This window comes from Toxorhynchites rutilus, chromosome 3, assembly GCF_029784135.1.
Source record: "Toxorhynchites rutilus septentrionalis strain SRP chromosome 3, ASM2978413v1, whole genome shotgun sequence".
NCBI classification, from domain to species: Eukaryota; Metazoa; Arthropoda; class Insecta; order Diptera; family Culicidae; genus Toxorhynchites; species Toxorhynchites rutilus.
Window position 1 is genome coordinate 228299680 of NC_073746.1, and position 21519 is coordinate 228321198.

The 21519-nt window shown below is 36.1% G+C and overlaps 2 protein-coding genes across 8 annotated transcripts in view; both read left to right on the top strand.

The window, feature by feature from the left end:
• Positions 1–21519, top strand: part of LOC129780310 (interferon regulatory factor 2-binding protein 1) — a 70203-nt gene that overhangs the window by 36962 nt on the left and 11722 nt on the right. Inside the window, exon 1 of one of the 4 annotated variants that reach the window (XM_055788419.1) lies at positions 15816–16318. The exons of the other annotated variants lie outside the window; for them this stretch is intronic. Within the exon in view, the coding sequence (XP_055644394.1) occupies positions 15865–16318 (454 nt within the window). The 5' untranslated portion in view covers positions 15816–15864. Of the gene's footprint in view, positions 1–15815; positions 16319–21519 lie in introns of those variants that run through there. 4 annotated transcript variants of the gene reach the window in all.
• On the top strand, positions 7467–15833 carry LOC129780309 (uncharacterized). Of its 4 annotated transcripts, none has more exons than XM_055788414.1 (4): positions 7467–13392; positions 13458–13532; positions 13584–13754; positions 13809–15833. In XM_055788414.1, the coding sequence occupies exons 3-4, from the start codon at positions 13611–13613 to the stop codon at positions 15831–15833; spliced, it is 2169 nt and encodes a 722-aa protein (XP_055644389.1). In that variant the 5' UTR covers positions 7467–13392; positions 13458–13532; positions 13584–13610. The 4 variants fall into 4 exon arrangements, with proteins under 4 accessions (XP_055644389.1, XP_055644390.1, XP_055644388.1 ...); XM_055788415.1 differs by having other exon boundaries at positions 13587–13754; XM_055788413.1 differs by having other exon boundaries at positions 7467–13532.

Sequence of the window (21519 nt, forward strand, 5' to 3'; positions counted from 1 at the left end):
GGCGTAATGGTGGCAACACAATAATAGTGGAATACGTCAACTACCGACGACAGCGCTCCAACTTGGGGTGGGTAGTGCACAGCAGCGAGTGATTCGTGATAGTATTCAGGACTTGTATTTGCCCTGTCTTCCCGCAACCGGCGGCGGGGATGTTAGCTACGTGACTACGTTCTAAGGCAAGGTTGGATTTCGTTCGTTGTTGTTGACTCATACCCCGTGTTTGTTTAACTAGGACGTTTCCTGACACATTCTCCGGCCGGAGTTTATATTTAGTGCTGACATTTCAGACTCACATCGCATGGTAGTGCGACGTACAACGATGTTTACAGTACGGCAAACTTCAATGATATTGAAGGTACATATTTCATTCAATCAATTGTGCTCCGTAACCTAATGCGGAAGAATGACTAGTTAACAGTTAAATGTCAACTGTGCGTTGGATAGTTTTCCTTGTGCGAAAGAAAAAGTCCAGTATTTCTGGTCTATAATACCCAATGTTTATACAATTACCCGGCCTAGTAAACCTCGTTTTCGATAGAGCAAACGACTATATGGCCAGAGTCTACGGCCATCGCTAATTATTCCTTGATTCATCAACTTTTAGTGTAGTTATGTCTATGCGGTGCTTTACGCGGATTTACTTACTATTCTATATTCATAGTAACGGTCATTTAGGATTTATGAATCTCAGCCGCATACACCGAACGACGGCACCAATGCATTTCATAATTGAAACAAATAACCATTCCAAAAAATTAGTATTAGTAAATAAATATCGCTTGTGTAGTTGTTGAATACTTACCACTCCGGAAGTATTCCAAGTAAATGTAGAATATAAAATGTAGTAAAATGAAATTGGCTATTTTTGAGTGAAATTAAAGGCTTTATTTAGCGGTTAAGGTTAAACACTCACTGTTTTCAATAACTTGTTATATTGAAAATATTTTGATTATGCTTCTTCAATGCAGATCCTTGTCTCTATCAAACTTGAGCTTAGGTAGCATATAAACTTCGAAACTGCTTTTCATGACAGACCTGAATCAGCGAAATTGTGAAAAATACACACTGAATGTCACATGAGAGTAGCAATCCGGAAATCTTCGGTGATTCATACTTTGAATAGTCAAAAACTGCGCCAACCAAACCCTTACAGTTATCAAGTTAAGCTTCTGGGTTCCTACGATCCATCCATCCGATCCATTTATTGACAGCATACTTTGATCATCAGGCACTATCCGCTTCAGAAATATGTGGATTTTGTTGGGATTCGCTGACGAAAATTCGGTTCGAAAATTGGCCGACCACAGTAAGGTGCATCTTTGACATCGAAACAACCGGAATAACGGTATCTACGAAACCAAAATTATATGCGATTGGCTTTTAGAGTATCAGGTTCATAAGCTCATACTCGCATTTTCAGCCGCCTGGCTAACGTTTTCGTTGCGAAATTTCTTTCTTTCTAAATATATTTCGATGGGATTAAGATGGAAACAGTTTGGTGTATTGCTCTTTTTCTCAACAAAATCTACATAATTATCGACTGTAGTGTGGTTTTGGCACAGCGGGCCGAACTCAAATTCGGCCAGAATATTGACGAAGTACTGTGCTTCTTATATAGTGGATGCAATCCGTTGTGAAAAGAAGATAATCGATTACGTTAATCCATAAGAACAGAAACTTTGTTATCACATTTGACTTATTGGGGTCCCTTACATCATCGCCAATGACACTGTGGTATAAAATTGTTATCCCGGAAGAGTTCTTGAGTCGTCTTGTACATATGTTTCATCACACTTGAAAATGCACGCATTTGGTTGCTAAAGTTTCCGGGCCATGGTTTTTGTTAGGCACTTTGTTTTGATATTTTTTATATGGTTTGATTAGATTGATTATCTTTCGGTTCAATTAGGGATCACCAGGTCCTGGTTTTTTCCCTCCATTGTCGGATGAATACCGAAACGTTTTTCTAGTTTAATCTTCGTATTACCATTCTCCCGGATTCATGTGTCCAAGACTTGAGCGTTGGACTCATTTTCGATACGTGATATTCCAGAATAAATGAAAATTCCACCAGTAAACAATTCACTGATTGGCTATCGACAGATCAAGTCACTCGAAGACTCTCTAGATCACGTAGCTCGGGGACACTCAGATCACTTTTCCACTTTTAGATAATAGAGATTCATAGAGTCATAAATATTAAATACAAAGGTACGAGTTATGGTTATTAATTAACGAGACTGCGCGCCTAGAGGGGTGGGAAGAAAAACGAATAGTGCGTTTGGTAGCTTGAAGTGCCTGTTAGAAACGTACGAAAACACGTTTTTGTCACTATAATAGTTTGCGAGCAGCAGTGGTTTGAATGGAACGTGGTTTGTAGTGCGCGTCGGAAATCATGTGTGACGAAGAACACGAACAACAACGCACCTGCCCATAACGCGCTGTTGGTGAAACAATTTTTAGTCGATAAGGGCATTCCAGTGCTCGAACATGCCCCGTACTCGCCAGATCTAGCCCCATGCGACTTTTGACGTGGGACTACGTCTAACCGGAATATATGGAGGGTAAAATGAAAACCTAAACACAGAAAATGCAGGAAAAATGAAAGATTTCGAATGCTTATAGCTCGAACATTTCGTACTGGATAGGAGAGATGTTTGCATCACTTGATAGGGAATATTTCTACGCATCTATCGCAACTAACAAAATGTTGTTTTTCATTAGATAAACAATTGAATAACTGTAAAATATTAGGCGTTATCTAAACGCCCTAACTGCATCGTTTTGATTGGCCCGATTTACGGTTTCCCTAACACAGCCATCAAAACCTAGCAGCCTTGGGGAAATCGGCATTGCAAATACATGAAAGTAGGGGGACTTTTGTTCTCATCGAAAAATGTTCCCTAACACAGACTTTAAAACCAAGCAGCGAAATCGGCATTGCAAACACACGAAAGAGCCTAGAGGCGAGTGAACTGAAAAGTTTAAACCCTCTTAAAGCCAAAAAGAAGAAAAAGAACACACGAAAGTAGGGGGAGCTTTTGTTCCCACCGAAATGTGTTCCCTAATAGAGATTTCTAAACCAAGGTGCCTGGAGAAATCGGTATTTCAAATTCATGCAAGTCGGGGGTATTTTTGTTCCGACTGGAATGTGTTTCCCTAACACAGACTTCAAATCCATGAAGCGTGGGGAAATCGGCATTGCGAATTCATACAAATCGGGGGTATTTTTGTTTCGATTGAAATGTGTTTCCCTAACACAGACTTCAAAACCGAGGTTTCTGGGGAAATCGGCTCTGCAAATAAATGCAAACTGCGAGTACTTTTGTCCTCGCTTGCCTTTGTGCAGAGTGGAATATGTCTGTCCTAACATGATCTTCTAAACTTAGAAACCTGGGAAAATCGTGCAGCCACTAGAAGCGAATGAACTTCCCAGTTTCAAGCAAATTCGAGATTTGAGAAGTATGTACACTTTTGGGATGTAAACTTCAGAGGGAAATGTAAAATAAAATAATCGTTTGATAATTTTTTTTGTCTTTATTGGAAAGATTTTCAGCCTTAGGCTGGTTCATCAAACGTTTGATAATTCTTCCGTACATATATTTTGTTCTAGTCATCATACCAAACGTAAAAGGTCCGTCATTAAATTTACTTGTAACGAAGAACAATCAATCACAATAAATGAATTGACTTTACACGGCATTTGTTCATTTTTTTCACTCACAGAGCAAATATATTGAACTCAATTGAATTTGGAAACTGTTTCATTCAATCAAGAATTTAATCAATACAAACGAATGATTGCTAAGCTAAGGTAGTTCCACGTGAACCTTGCGGTTATATCATAGATATAACCCACTCATTTTTTTCTATTCCCCAAGATCAAATCCGTGTTGAAAGGTACTCGATTTCAGTCCGTAGAAGAGGCGAAGGAAAAAGCGACGCGGCCTTTGAACGCCATCACAAAAGAAGAGTTTCAGCACTGCTTCGTACAATGGAAAAAACGTATGGAAAGGTGAGGAGCCAAGGGGAGGGGAGCATATCGTTGTACCGTAATTTTTAAAATATAACCCTTTTTCGTAACCAGTCTCGTTATTTAATAGCCATACCTCGTATAGTGTTCACGGACTTACAGTGCTTCAAAGTGGTATACTGCTCTTTTGTTTGCTTGATTTTTGTCAAAATGAATAAATCGTAGGATTTGCTAAAACTTTTTTGTGGCCATAATTTTTCTAAAAGATCGAAACCCTAAATTAGTGAGTATAAATAAACCAGTTTATTTTTTTGTCTTCTAAGGTCCACGAGCATATAAAACCCCAATATATGGGGTTCCGGTATTACTGTTACCGTTTCGATGTAAAAAAAAGGTGTTCTCATATGTTTCTTCATCACAGTCTGAACTAATTAGCATCCTACGCCTGTATTGATGACACTTTCATGTTCATCATTGGTGATCGACTATTCATCGCTATCTTCACTGAGATGTTCCACTTTGAATATAATCCGTTCCATCTTCAAGATGATGGTTCAGAATTTGTTGTATCTGATTCTCTATCGGAACAATCCTTATCTACGTAATTATTTTTCAATAATTCTGTTTCTGCAACTGGAGCATTTTTCCTAAAAAGACGAGATGATCGGCTTTGATAAATATATCGATCATTAGAATCGGTCTAGTAAATCAAAAGCTATGAATTTTCGAAAAATTGTTTTAGAAAAAAAGTGAAAAATAGTGATTTTTCGGATCTCCCTAAAATAGAAATGGTCACTGTAATGAAAAAATGAAAAAATACGGGTCTAATTATTTGCGATAAAGAACAAATTTACCACTTTTCACGAAAATCTGATAACCACTATATCGGTTTGGCATGGAATGGTTGCTTGATTGTTTTTTTAATTGAAGTTTAAAAGCAGTCAAAATGACTTGCTTGGGCAATCTAGTGTTAATAACGATAACGATCCCAATTATGCCACAGAGAACACTTCTTCTAACTTCTCCATCAAAACCACTCTTGGAATGACTATGAAGGATAAATTCAGAACAATTGAAGTGATATCCCATGTTAATCCTTTGGAATCTTGCCCATGGCGTGTTATCTTTCAGAACAAACAGCTTCAACCAATCCTAGCTTATTTCCAAGTTCTTCTAACGTTCGAACTGGGTCAAATCCAATCGTCTTTGATTTTTTTCGGCAGTCTTTAACTCAAACGTGGTTTGGCATTGACATTGAAATGATTACTTCAGAATCACCTATACCCATTATTTACATGTTGTATGCGCGCTGGAGTTTGATTACCAAAACCTGCTTCAAGTAATCGCTGAACTTCTGATGCACTTCTTTGCAAAACAAACTAGTGCCAAACATGTGTGGTTGTGTGATGGTTTATGCTGAATAAAATGTGGGTGAAGATACCAATAAAAAGATACCAATAACTTTTAATTACAACTGACATTTTTTGTAGCCGATGATAAGACAGTTTTATCATTTAAATTAGAAGCACACCATCCTACGAGAATATTCTGAAATGGTGGAGTGTTGGAATTGACCTATCTGGTCATGGGAACCATTTGAAATTTCAAGAAATTCACGAAAATGGACAAGTCCTAAGGCTAATATTTTTCGGAGGCGATAGAATGTCAATTTTATCATTTGAATTAGAAGCATACTATCCTCCGAGAATATTCTGAGATGGTGGAATGTTGGAATTGACCCATCTGGTCATGGGAACCATTTGAAATTTCAAGAAATTTACGACAATGGACAAGTCCTAAGGCTAATATTTTTTGGAGGCGATAGAATGTCGATTTTATCATTTGAATTAGAAGCATACCATCCTACGAGAATATTCTGAGATGGTGGAGTGTTGGAATTGACCCATCTGGTCATGGGAACCATTTTAAATTTCAAGAAATTTACGATAATGGACAAGTCCTAAGGCTAATATTTTTCGGAGGCGATAGAATGTCAATTTTATCATTTGAATTAGAAGCATACTATCCTCTGAGAATATTCTGAGATGGTGGAATGTTGGAATTGACCCATCTGGTCATGGGAACCATTTTAAATTTCAAGAAATTTACGATAATGGACAAGTCCTAAGGCTAATATTTTTTGGAAGCGATAGAATGTCGATTTTATCATTTGAATTAGAAGCATACCATCCTACGAGAATATTCTGAGATGGTGGAGTGTTGGAATTGACCCATCTGGTCATGGGAATAATTTGAAATTTCAAGAAATTCACGAAAATGGACAAGTCCTAAGGCTAATATTTTTTGGAGGCGATAGAATGTCGATTTTATCATTTGAATTAGAAGCATACCATCCTACGAGAATATTCTGAGATGGTGGAGTGTTGGAATTGACCCATCTGGTCATGGGAACCATTTGAAATTTCAAGAAATTTACGATAATGGACAAGTCCTAAAGCTAATATTTTTTGGAGGCGATAGAATGTCGATTTTATCATTTGAATTAGAAGCATACCATCCTACGAGAATATTCTGAGATGGTGGAGTGTTGGAATTGACCCATCTGGTCATGGGAACCATTTTAAATTTCAAGAAATTTACGATAATGGACAAGTCCTAAGGCTAATATTTTTCGGAGGCGATAGAATGTCAATTTTATCATTTGAATTAGAAGCATACTATCCTCCGAGAATATTTTGAGATGGTGGAGTGTTGGAATTGACCCATCTGGTCATGGGAACCATTTGAAATTTCAAGAAATTTACGATAATGGACAAGTCCTAAGGCTAATATTTTTTGGAGGCGATAGAATGTCGATTTTATCATTTGAATTAGAAGCATACCATCCTACGAGAATATTCTGAGATGGTGGAGTGTTGGAATTGACCCATCTGGTCATGGGAACCATTTTAAATTTCAAGAAATTTACGACAATGAACAAGTCCTAAGGCTAATATTTTTTGGAGGCGATAGAATTTCGATTTTATCATTTGAATTAGAAGCATACCATCCTACGAGAATATTCTGAGATGGTGGAGTGATGGAATTGACCCATCTGGTCATGGGAACCATTTTAAATTTCAAGAAATTTACGATAATGGACAAGTCCTAAGGCTAATATTTTTCGGAGGCGATAGAATGTCAATTTTATCATTTGAATTAGAAGCATACTATCCTCCGAGAATATTCTGAGATGGTGGAATGTTGGAATTGACCCATCTGGTCATGGGAACCATTTTAAATTTCAAGAAATTTACGATAATGGACAAGTCCTAAGGCTAATATTTTTCGGAGGCGATAGAATGTCAATTTTATCATTTGAATTAGAAGCATACCATCCTATGAGAATATTTTGAGATGGTGGAGTGTTGGAATTGACTCATCTGGTCATGGGAACCATTTGAAATTTCAAGAAATTCACAAAAATGGACAAGTCCTAAGGCTGATATTTTTTGGAGGCGATGGAATGAAATTTTTTTCATTTTAATTAGACACACGAGTCTTTCCATTAGTCATCAAACCGGCATCTACTGCTAAAATAATCGTTTTTGAATTTGAATGGCGGCTTCAAAAATTGATCGTTCATAACAAGAAAGTCAGCTTAAGTCGACCAATTAATTTGCTTCGATGGCTAATGAATCGCGGCTTAAATGTAAATCAGCTTACATCTCTGGACCAAATATTACATCGGTCAATGAAAAAATATTCAAAAAGAAAATAATTTTTTGGGTCGAATAAACTAAGTTTCTCTAAAATTTAGCCGATCAATATTATAGTCCAGTTCTAGATTTTCTTAGTCGAGCCGGATAGGCGCCGATTCCAAAACGTGATTAACCCATTCCAAAATATTGTTTCATGTTTTATTGTAAAATCTCATCATATTCTCACAAAAAAGTGCTTAAAAAATTAAGAATATTTGAGAAAATATATGAGGAAACGAATTTTTGATCGGTTGAGCAACCTACAACATGGGATAGTCTAGTATTTTCGGAAATGCTAGTCGATATTAATTTTCAGTTCGCGAAATCGATGCATCGAGAACACTTCTTAACCATGACTCGAGACTCCCGGCTTAAATTTACGAAAAAAAAGTTGAAATCGACTATTATCGAGTGATATTAATCATTCGACTTTGTTCCGATTTTCTGAATAAGAAACCTCCTCAGATCAGTCTCGTTCAGACGACTTGAAGCTGAAGTATTTTTATTATAAGTAAACGTATGCTTTCAAGTGATATAAATCTTACAATAGGGTTTTCTTTGCGACTCCTTGGTAGTCAGAGGTAATACCTAACCCACTGAGTAATGGAATTCAAGTTCTCCTCTCAGATTGAGCCTAGAGAAAAATATCTTGTTCTGCAAATTGTTATTAATTTAAATCTTATTTCGCCATACTTTTTCCCGTGAGTATTCACTTTAAATGAATAGAATACGTCCTACAATCAGTAGATCAATTAGGCGTAATTATATAAAAAAAAACTGTATTGATTTTTTCCTGGATCTAACCGCGTTGTCATCACTTCTGGTAATGATCGATTGTTCATTTTCATTCCTTTTTCTCCACTTCTGTCATACATATACATCTACTACTGAATCCACTGAACGCGAATTTAGCCTTCGTAACTTCCGTGAGCAACCACTTGCAACTTATTTAACACTAGATTTACCAGACCAGTCATTTTGACTGGTCGTGCAATTTCAATTTAAAATTCCTACGACATATTACATTTGCTTTCCGAAATGATGTTATGACTTTTGTAGCTATAAGTAGAAAAAACATTTTATAAACTTAATGTTACTTAATATTTATTACTAACAAATATATTTTTTTGTTATTGACATTTAAACCAGTACCAGTCAAACTGACTGGTGCATGTTTCTATGAAGAAATGTATGAGAGCGTTTTAATTTCAACATATTTTGACAGCAATTGTCAGCCCCTGAAAATGTTCTGCATATTTAGAAAATGCAACCAGCATACCTCTGGAATGTTCAGATGTGGAAAGTGAATTATACGACAGCGGCGATGATTTGTTAGATAGAAAAATTGATTCTCAAGGAAGTGATGATAACAGTGCTATTATCGAGAGTAGTGATGAGGAAATTCCTGATGATGACAATATAGATGAGCCAAGCGACAGTGGTTGCGTAAAAATTCCAATCAAGCGTACCAAATCAGCAAACTGAAATTGCTTTAGACGGAACTATTTGAACGAGAATTGAAGAAGGAGGTGTTGCTGGTAGATTACTAGTTCATAGTAATTTCAAAGATGTACACGGTCCAACAGCACATGCTGAAAGAAATATTATGAACGGGAATCTAAGTAGTGCGTTCCAATTACTGATTGATAACCATATTTTGGAACATATACGAATTTGTACAGAGTTAGAAGCCTCTCGAGTTTTGGAAAAAAGTGGACAATTACACAAGAAAAATTGAAGGCATCTCTTGCAATATTGTGCGCGCGTGGGGCGTACGAAGGAAATAGCTTCAAACAGGGGATGAACTTATATTACCGGGGATAAGCAACTTTTTCCATCGGAGGCCAGATGCAGATTTACTCAGTATTTTCCAAACAAACCCCATAAATTTAGCATAAAATTCTAATTGGCGTCTGATGTAGAGACGAAATATGTGATAAATGGCTTTCCTTATTTAGGAAAAAGCGAGACTCGAAATGCATCAATCCCCCTATGCAAATTTGTCGTAATGAAATTTCTTGAACCGTATACCATGAAGGAGCGTAAAACTGATATTTTTTACAAGTATTCCTTTGGCGTTAAAATTAAGATCTCAAAATACTTCGTTGCTTGGAACGATACGCGCTTCTATTGGCAACCAGACATATTTTGGCGTCGATGTCACTGATCGAATGGAAATCAGGTTCCAGAAGGTGACCACTTCAACTGTTTTTCAATAATTTAGTTTCAGCCGGAAGAAATAGCTGGATATTGAACAAAACATAACAGGAGAAAATATCTCACGAGAAGACTTTCTGTTTCAATTAGCAAAAGAACTTGCTTCAGAATATCAGACTTCAAGGCAAATACCACACGAAGCTGATATACCAACTACAAATGGCACTGTTTCTGTACGCAAATGGTGTCAAATAGAATATTTTAATAACAATAAGACTACAAATATTTGCAATAAATGCAAAAAAAGTCTATGTAGAAAGTGTATACACTGCAAAATCTATTGTGAGCAACAAACTGTAAACAATTAAGTGTTTTGTTATTTGACAATGTCTATTAGTCCATTTATCTATCACAATTAATATTGTTCAACTTATTTTCGCCATTTGATAAGTAATAGTACAGACTGGAACCACAATATTCATTTTTTCTTATACACCAGTCATTTTGACTGGTGCTGGTAGAAATAGGTATATATAAATAGCTGGTAAATCTAGTGTTAACACGGGGTCGTTTCCATACTAGGCGGTACAGGATAGTCCCGATCTTCTGAACAGACTTGAATGAACTAAAAACATCCGTAGCCGATCGAGTCAACTAGAAAAATAAGCTAGCGGCGGTCGCCGTTGGCCCCATTTTTCTTGTTGAAAAAAACCGGCGTCGACATTTTCAAATATGGCGTCGACCGCCGAAATTTTTGACGACAGAAGTGTCTGTCTCCTGGTCTGCTATACATTTTCTGTAGGCGTTAAGATCAACACTGAAAAATATTTCGACATAAAAAAGCGCAAAATAAAAAAAATACTAAGTCAGCGCTATTATCTTAAGTCACCAAAGTGAAGTTGTGTACTCTAGCTTCTTCTTCTTCTTGGATGGCACTACCGTTCCAGTGAAACTTTTGCCTTCTCAACGCAGCATTACTTGCGTCATTTTTATTAGTAGTGCTTGGTTGAGATTTCTATGCCGAATAACACGCCTTGAATGTACTCTGGAGGGGCAAGCTCTAGAATACGCGTGACCACAGTGCAAGCCGGAAGAATTTTCTTTCACGAAAAATCCCCCGACCAGAACGGGAATCGAACCCGAACCCCCGGCATGATAGTGTGGGACGCTAACCACTCGGCCACGGGAGCACGTACTCTAGCGCCGAATCGTAATGAAAATATTCGGTGGCGGAGTTGCGCCGTGGCGAATTTTCGTTCGGCAATGAAACGATTGCGATGAGTTGTGATGATATTGAAAGTGGAATACAGCTGGAATCCGACGAATGCATGGAAATTGAGGTAGGTTCAGTTTGTATTAATCTATGACTTCAGTAAAAATTTTATTACGACAAAATTAATTCATAATAAAAATTGCGCTTTTTTCTGTGTGGCATTCATACCCCTGAGTTCACTTTTTAAAAACATGAATAGAAACTATTGCTACATGTTCTTTAAATGTATTATTAAAAGAGCTTCTGAATGTTTCCACCAGAACCCAATGATAAATGGGTCTGAAAAGTTGAACGAATTGGTATGAAAATATGGAGAAATTTGCGTTAGTGATACTAAAGCCTATGATCATAACGCGAAATCCAACAGTCACATAATTTCCGTTGTTTCCTATTATAAGAAGAGATGTCGACCAGGAATATCATTTCATAATCAAAAGGGATGAAACACGGTACGTGGAATGGATTCAACGGATAAAAATTGAAAATCATCCGGCTAAGCAGTTTAAATTTCAGCATGTCGATATTCTACTAAGTAATTATCATCAATTTTCACGTATTATTTTTTTCAGAAACAAAACGTTTAACTAAACTATTAATTTGTATGGCTCGAACCTTGGCGATGGTAATTGAGGACAGGTTAAAAACTCTCAAGCCATTATTGTTCACCTGTTCAACACAAACGAGCAGCAATTCATTTAATCCTCGACGACCAAACGATTTTCTCCGGCAGCGAAATTGAAAATATCGACAGATCAAGAAATCATGTCTATATATTTTTTATCTGCTTCTATAGAAATTTCCCACCCTAATTAAAATAAACATTAGAGAAAATCAATTTGAGTATTTTATGCGTCTGAATAAACCACAAAAACGTAAACATCGATTAAATTTTCTTCTACGCTTCATCTGATTTGCTACTCAAAAGTGTCGTTTGACTGACCGATGAAAAAACACTTTCGTACGAAAACGAGGATAGGGCAATTCGTTCGAACGAACGATGTTCGAATGTTCGAACGGATAGATTTCTTTCGTACGAAACCAAGGATACGAATGAGGCATTCTTTCGAACGTTTTGTGTTCGTTCGAAAACAAGAATAAGGGTGTTTATTTTTTTGGTTCGTTAAGTTAGTGTATAGAATAATATTAGGTGATTAATAGCAGTAATAGACGATAATATCTACTGTTTGCGCCACGCGGAGCGAGCGCATACGTGTTGCGACATGACCTGTCATTCCATTGCATCACCCAGAGACGTGCGAAAGTGAGATGAAAGCAGTATCAACACAACAAACGAATATCACCCGAGCTATCCGAGCGAAGCCGACAGGACAAATACCCCACCAGAGCAGAACATGATCCATTCCACGACGATCCATTTCGTTTGGAACACTAATTTTCCGTACACCAGCCGAAACAATTTCTATCCTTTTCATTCAATCGCATCACCGAGAGACGTGCGAAAGTGAGATGAAAGCAGTATCAACACAACAAACTAATATCACCCGAGCTAACCGAGCGAAGCCGACAGGACAAACACCCCACCAATTTCAGGGAGTATAAAAGTAGCAGAGCAGCATATGATCCATCTTTATAAGTTTTTATTCACCACGTGTATTTAGAAACCATTAGAGAAAGTTATAGTGAAAATTTGGACTTTGAAAACTAGTGTCGTTTTTTCCTACAGTAAATTTAGTCAGACCCTTTCCAACCGGAGTACTATAAGGATTGAGAAATGTGTACTGTGAAGATGGCATCCTCTTATAAAATTAATTTAGAGATGTGTTTAGAAGCGGTTAACAGTTTAATTTCAACCAAGTGCCTAGAATATGATTTCAAGTTAAATTTTAAGAACATGCAAGTAATTTTGGAGCGTATGGGATTAGATAAAACGAACTATCCTAGTATGAAGGTAATCAAAAGCCTTCTAATGAAACATCGAAAATCCGTAAAACGGTTTGCTCCTGAGATTACTTTGCAGAATTGTTGGGATGCAGCGAATGATTTGATCGCTAGAGAAGAGTTGGATGAGCTATTCGAATTGAATTCTAAGAATCTGAAAGAAATTCTTGTAGAAATGGGATTAAACGAAAAATGCGCACCTAACTTAAAAAAAGTTAGGAATAACTTCGCTTGTAATCCAACATATAAGAAGTATCGTGCAGAACGAAAGGTGAGAACCCTTATAATTGTTATAAGCTTCCTGAAATTAATAAAACTATTTTGAAATTTTCAATGTGAAATCATTTCCGCAGAATATTGAACATTCAATTGCCGCTGAAAGTCATAACGTAAGTGTAAAATATCAAATTGCTTTGAAATAGTCACGCCATACAGTAACTTCAAATTTTTATAGATCGATAATTTCAAAGAATGTTCTTTTGAGAATGAAAGTGCCTGCTTGCCACAAGACTGCGTTGGAGTTCATGAAGTAAGATGACATTTCTATTTATTAATTCATGTATTAATAGTTGTTATTTAGCAGCTTTTATTAAATAAAACAGATCATATGTCCGAAACAAACTCATCTCCTTCACGTGTCGAAACAAGAACATTATCATTTGTATCATTTGACACAAACGATTTCGAGGAATTGGCCGACTCTCAAAGTACTACTTTTGACGGCGTTGATAATACGGGAAAAGATAACGAAGTAAGATGACATTTCCAATTAATTATTCATGTATTAATATGTATTATTCTTCAGCAACCTCCATTCGGATTTTTATTGAAAGGAACAGATTTATCGCGTGTCGAAATAAAATCATTATCCGTCGAGTTTCCTGCAAAAGTATGTAAGAAAGGAATGGAACTTAATGCTCCAGAAATTGAATGTCGCATTTTTGAAACATCAGTAAGTCAAATGCAAGAGAGATCAACGAACGACATGCAAGACTCGATTGTTTCATTTGATACCAATGATCTTGAAGGATCGACCAAATCACAAGATACTACTTATAGCAGTGATGTAGATGTAACTGAACTTGTGTTCAATACAACGGACTTTGAAAACCTACGAAAAGAGATAAAAGAAAAAGGCAACAGTAACAGGATCAAATACAATGTCAAGGTTGCGGAATGTGGGGCAACTGCCACAAAAAGACTTTATAGTGGTGCTTCAATTTACGAGTGTTCTTTTTACATCAACAAGAAGAACATTGAAATGTGTAAACATTATGATCAACATAATATAATGCAAAGCAAAACCAAGGTTGGCGATGCTAAATATAAGCAACAAAAGCATAGAAGGCCTTTTATAGTGGCCTTAGAAGATTTGTTAAAAATCAAATATGAAGAATTCAATATCTATTGTATAATCAATATAAATTCTCATAATTGCAACAAATCTGGCTGGCTATTTTATGGTGTCTGCGCTCACAAGACCTGCAGATCTTATCGTTTCAAAATTGTTTCTGTTACGGATGGTGATAACATATATAAAGTCGATGTCTATGTTAATGTCGCTATGACCCTGATACACGGGGAAAACCTGAAAGCGGCATATTGCAAAGGAGTAAAAAGAAACATAAATATGAAAAAACTGCAGCTCCAAAAACCACTTGAATTACGAACTAAGTTGATCAACGAAAAGAAAAAAAGGGAACCATTCGAGAAGGTAGACATTGTCAGCAAAAATGTATTGAAAAAAATTAGCAGTGAAGCTAAATCGAAGCTTAACAGGGATATTGATGATTTTCAAGATTTGATAAAAATGTCTGAGGATAACGGATCTTATATCAAAAATGTGTTTAGAAAGCCCTTTGGTGTAATTTGTTTTAATACAAAAATGTTCAAAGAGCTGAGAAAAAACAAGACTTACAGTCCTATTTTCTACATGGATGGTACTGGATCGGTTGTACGATATTCAAAAGCTGAGAAGCGTGTTCAAATATATGTTTTGGTCGCATACAATTACCGGTCAAATTTTAGTGTACCCGTAACAACCTTTGTGACTGAAAGCCAAAAAACAGTAGACTTCCACAATTGGTTGAATATATTTCGTGCTTCGTACGAGTCAGGCAGCTCTATGAATAAATTGAATAAAATAGCGAGAATTGTTAGTGTTGATTGGAGCTGGTCACTGATTGGTGGATTGATACGGGCTCTTAATAATCAACACCATACACTACCAGAGTATATCCGAGATTGTTATAAAGTTTGCATAAGAGAACTCAATCTCAATTTCACTATCATTCATTTATGCTACAGTCATTTCATGAATGTAGTTTCTAAGGACTTGAAATCTGCTCCAATCAACATAAAACATAAGTTCATGGACTGTATGCGATTGGCTGTACGTGCTACAAACTTAGTGGACTTAATCGATCTGTTTATCATTATGACATGCATTTTTGGATCTGCAAATGAGAACCGAATGCTTGAGACATCACTAAAAGAACTAGATGCAAAAATTAATGATAGAACAAGCTTCGATTCAGAAAGCGCTGGTAAATTTGATTATACTGGCATCGGTGAACCAGAAATTCTAAAAAAAGATGAGGACAAAATCTTCTTGGGATCGCCTTTTTATGCGTTGTTAAAAGAAACATTTGAAACAACATTAAAACAAATAGATGATCTCAGCCAAGGATCACAGAACCCACTGTATTTCAAAGGATTCTTGGAAGATGTCGCCTTGAAAAAATACATGCCTGTGGTTTGTTTGTGGTCAAATATAATAGTATCTCAAATTGACTCGAATCCGGATACTATTTCAAAACGCAAGGGTTGAAAGCTTCTTCCGAACATTGAAACACAATGTTATGAAAGGTCAGCTCTACGAAAGAATAACACATTTTCTTCGAAAACTACAATCGTATATTGAATCTCTGTTCCACTTTTCCGACTTTGACATTGAAGATATATACGCTACTGATAAAGGAATAAGTAATGCTAAAAAACGTCAAGATGATAGAATCGCAGAATATGACAGATTTGTCGGAAACGTAGAAGACATAGAGGACGAATGGCATAGTCCATACTTTCAAAAAGATGCTTCAACCCACTTGTTCAAGAAGAAAAAGAAGCAGGAAACTAACAGCTTAAACACACAACTTGAACAATCAACACAGAAGCACCCAGATTCAAAGGAAAACAGTGATAACAACAGAAAAAGATCATTAGAAGAAGATTTAGAAACTACCTGTAATCTGTCCTCTATTCATCAATTCATTGACAAAGGATTTGAATTTCCAGTTACCACCAAATGGTATTTCGGTGAGTTTCCTTCAGAATATGAGAGCATAGGAGTAAGTAGTATGATTGTAAGCTCAGAAATGCTTCAAACGCTCGATGCACATACATATATGGATGGAGAAACCTTAGATGCGATAATTGCAGTGGCCATAAAAGAATGTGAGGTCGAAAGCGTAAAATTGGTATCAACTTACATGTCGAGAAACTTGTTTGATACAACTCAACTAAAAGAAGTATTGGATAGGAAACGAGATTATGTTTTACCAGTTCTAACCAATACATCGGGAGTATGGGTGGTTCCTTTGAATGTTAGAGCTGGGCAAGCACCCACCAAGCAAGTTGGAAGAGGGAACCATTGGGTTCTCTTCATTGCTGATTTTATGAATAGAGAAACTTTTTATTTAGATCCTCTCGAAACAGCATCCCCATATTTGAAGGACGTACAAGAAGAATTTTTGAAGGCAGTAAGCTCTATTCGGAGACTTAAAAATCAACCATTTGATTCAACCAATTGGCAAAGCGGCTCGAAAAATATTGCGCACGACAAGCAAAACGACGACTACAACTGTGGTGTATATGTAGCTAAATATGCACAAAACTTTCTTTTGAAGAAACCGTTGACCGGGCTAGGAAACATGGATTCTGAGAGGAAACAAATCAAAATAAAACTCCTAAATACAGCAGTAATAAAAATTTGTTTATACTGCAGCAGCTTGAAATCACTAATTTTGTCATGTCAATCATGTGGACGGAGGTGTTGCAGTAGATGCGCCCCAAATATGGTGCTAAAAATTCCATCTACAAAACAATGTGAAATATGTTCGAAAATTAAAATGATATAATTTTTAAGTCTCATCAATAAATTTTGACGTGGGACTACGTCTAACCGGAATATATGGAGGGTAAAATGAAAACCGAAACACAGAACATGCAGGAAAAAATGAAAGATTTCGAATGCTTATAGCTCGAACATTTCGTACTGGATAGGAGAGATGTTTGCATTACTTGATAGGGAATATTTCTACGCATCTATCGCAACTAACAAAATGTTGTTTTTCATTAGATAAACAATTGAATAACTGTAAAATATTAGGCGTTATCTAAACGCCCTAACTGCATCGTTTTGATTGGCCCGATTTACGGTTTCCCTAACACAGCCATCAAAACCAAGCAGCCTTGGGGAAATAGGCATTGCAAATACATGAAAGTAGGGGTACTTTTGTTCTCATCGAAAAATGTTCCCTAACACAGATTTTAAAACCAAGCAGCGAAATCGGCATTGCAAACACACGAAAGAGCCTAGAGGCGAGTGAACTGAAAAGTTTAAACCCTCTTAAAGCCAAAAAGAAGAAAAAGAACACACGAAAGTAGGGGGAGCTTTTGTTCCCACCGAAATGTGTTCCCTAATAGAGATTTCTAAACCAAGGTGCCTGGAGAAACCGGTATTTGGAATTCATGCAAGTCGGGGGTATTTTTGTTCCGATTGAAATGTGTTTCCCTAACACAGACTTCAAAACCGAGGTTTCTGGGGAAATCGGCTCTGCAAATAAATGCAAACTGCGAGTACTTTTGTCCTCGCTTGCCTTTGTGCAGAGTGGAATATGTCTGTCCTAACATGATCTTCTAAACATAGGAACCTGGGAAAATCGTGCAGCCACTAGAAGCGAATGAACTTCCCAGTTTCAAGCAAATTCGAGATTCGAGAAGTATGTACACTTTTGGGATGTAAACTTCAGAGGGAAATGTAAAATAAAATAATCGTTTGATAATTTTTTTTTGTCTTTATTGGAAAGATTTTCAGCCTTAGGCTGGTTCATCAAACGTTTGATAATTCTTCCGTACATATATTTTGTTCTAGTCATCATACCAAACGTAAAAGGTCCGTCATTAAATTTACTTGTAACGAAGAACAATCAATCACAATAAATGAATTGACTTTACACGGCATTTGTTCATTTTTTCACTCACAGAGCAAATATATTGAACTCAATTGAATTTGGAAACTGTTTCATTCAATCAAGAATTTAATCAATACAAACAAATGATTGCTAAGCTAAGGTAGTTCCACGTGAACCTTGCGGTTAAATCATAGATATAACCCACTCATTTTTTTATATTACCTTTTAACTTGAAGTATTTTTATTTGTCCAGTTTGAGTCCTTTCAGAAACGAGATAGAATCCTGTCGTCTAAGTCAAAAATGAAAAAATTGTCATTCCATCGGCTACAAAAAATAGTTGCCATAAACCTCAACCATTCGCGTGGATTTTTTTTTAAATTTTAAATGGTTCCTATGATCAGATAGGTCAATTCCAACACTCCACCATCTCAAAATATTTTCGGAGGATAGTATGCTTCTAATTCAAATGATAAAATTGACATTCTATCGCCTCCAAAAAATATTAGCCTTAGGACTTGTCCATTATCGTAAATTTCTTGAAATTTTAAATGGTTCCCATGACCAGATGGGTCAATTCCAACATTCCACCATCTCAGAATATTCTCGTAGGATGGTATGCTTCTAATTCAAATGATAAAATCGACATTCTATCGCCTCCAAAAAATATTAGCCTTAGGACTTGTCCTTTATCGTAAATTTCTTGAAATTTAAAATGGTTCCCATGATCAGATGGGTCAATTCCAACACTCCACCATCTCAGAATATTCTCGGAGGATAGTATGCTTCTAATTCAAATGATAAAATTGACATTCTATCGCCTCCGAAAAATATTAGCCTTAGGACTTGTCCATTATCGTAAATTTCTTGAAATTTAAAATGGTTCCCATGATCAGATGGGTCAATTCCAACACTTCACCATCTCAGAATATTCTCGTAGGATGGTATGCTTCTAATTCAAATGATAAAATCGACATTCTATCGCCTCCAAAAAATATTAGCCTTAGGACTTGTCCATTATCGTAAATTTCTTGAAATTTAAAATGGTTCCCATGATCAGATGGGTCAATTCCAACACTCCACCATCTCAGAATATTCTCGTAGGATGGTATGCTTCTAATTCAAATGATAAAATCGACATTCTATCGCCTCCAAAAAATATTAGCCTTAGGACTTGTCCATTATCGTAAATTTCTTGAAATTTAAAATGGTTCCCATGACCAGATGGGTCAATTCCAACACTCCATCATCTCAGAATATTCTCGGAGGATGGTATGCTTCTAATTCAAATGATAAAATCGACATTCTATCGCCTCCAAAAAATATTAGCTTTAGGACTTGTCCATTATCGTAAATTTCTTGAAATTTCAAATGGTTCCCATGACCAGATGGGTCAATTCCAACACTCCACCATCTCAGAATATTCTCGTAGGATGGTATGCTTCTAATTCAAATGATAAAATCGACATTCTATCGCCTCCAAAAAATATTAGCCTTAGGACTTGTCCATTGTCGTAAATTTCTTGAAATTTAAAATGGTTCCCATGACCAGATGGGTCAATTCCAACACTCCACCATCTCAGAATATTCTCGTAGGATGGTATGCTTCTAATTCAAATGATAAAATCGACATTCTATCGCCTCCAAAAAATATTAGCCTTAGGACTTGTCCATTATCGTAAATTTCTTGAAATTTCAAATGGTTCCCATGACCAGATGGGTCAATTCCAACACTCCACCATCTCAGAATATTCTCGTAGGATGGTATGCTTCTAATTCAAATATAAAATCGACATTCTATCGCCTCCAAAAAATATTAGCCTTAGGACTTGTCCATTATCGTAAATTTCTTGAAATTTCAAATGGTTCCCATGACCAGATGGGTCAATTCCAACACTCCACCATCTCAAAATATTCTCGGAGGATAGTATGCTTCTAATTCAAATGATAAAATTGACATTCTATCGCCTCCGAAAAATATTAGCCTTAGGACTTGTCCATTATCGTAAATTTCTTGAAATTTAAAATGGTTCCCATGACCAGATGGGTCAATTCCAACACTCCACCATCTCAGAATATTCTCGTAGGATGGTATGCTTCTAATTCAAATGATAAAATCGACATTCTATCGCCTCCAAAAAATATTAGCCTTAGGACTTGTCCATTATCGTAAATTTCTTGAAATTTAAAATGGTTCCCATGACCAGATGGGTCAATTCCAACACTCCATCATCTCAGAATATTCTCGGAGGATGGTATGCTTCTAATTCAAATGATAAAATCGACATTCTATCGCCTCCAAAAAATATTAGCTTTAGGACTTGTCCATTATCGTAAAGGGCCTGGCCGGGTAAGGGAGTAAAAAGTGCCCCCAAACCAAATCACTAGCTGTATGGCAAATATAGTAAAGGATATTAAATAAGAAATTTTGGTGGTTTATTTGAACCCCTATGTGGTTTGACGTAGGATCTATAGTGAAAAACGTACTTTTCGTTAATTTCACGCCATCCTCAAAAGATCCGAGATAAAAATTTGAAAAAAATACTGAATGTGCATCTTACTACGATGTATCAAAAAAAATTATCAAAAAAAAATTTCATCAAAAATTTTAGTACTAAAAAAAATAATGAAATCTTGAAAATTTTTTTTTTGGGATTTAGAGATTCAGTACTACTCTAATTCATATTTTAATGTGTTTCTACGGCTTTTCTAGATATGTGTGATTTTTTTCAGATTTTTTTCAGTGTTGCGCGGTATCAAAAAATTTTTTTTTTATGTTTCCAAAGAGTGGTTAGGTAAGGGAGTAAAAAGTGCCCCCAAACCAAATCACTAGCTGTATGGCAAATATTGTAAAGGATATTAAATAAGAAATTTTGGCGGTTTATTTGAACCCCTATGTGGTTTGACGTAGGATCTATAGTGACAAACGTACTTTTTCGTGCATTTCACGCCATCCTCAATAGATCCGAGATAAAAATTTGAAAAAAATACTGAATGTGCATCTTACCACGGTGTATCAAGAAAAATTATCAAAAAAATAATTCATCAAAAATTTTAGTATTAAAAAAAAATTATGAAAATTTGAAAATTTTTTTTTGGGATTTAGAGATTCAATACTACTCTAATTCATATTTAAATGTGCTCTTACGGCTTTTCTAGATTGATAAATATCGTCAAGCTGTTTTTTTTTAAATATCTAATAATAAAAATAAAATAATAAAAAAGAAAAATACACAGTACAAAAAAATGTTATAGATTTTCTGGCATTTCGAAATTTTGAAAAAAAATATAACTTTGAGACCACAAATTCGATTTGTTTTTTTATT

Excerpts from the sequence above, each read along its gene's own strand:
- LOC129780309 (XM_055788413.1), top strand. The coding sequence starts at position 13,611 with ATGTCCGAAACAAACTCATCTCCTTCACGTGTCGAAACAAGAACATTA. Across the intron at positions 13,755-13,808 it reads ATACGGGAAAAGATAACGAA|CAACCTCCATTCGGATTTTT; the intron begins GTAAGATGACAT and ends ATTATTCTTCAG.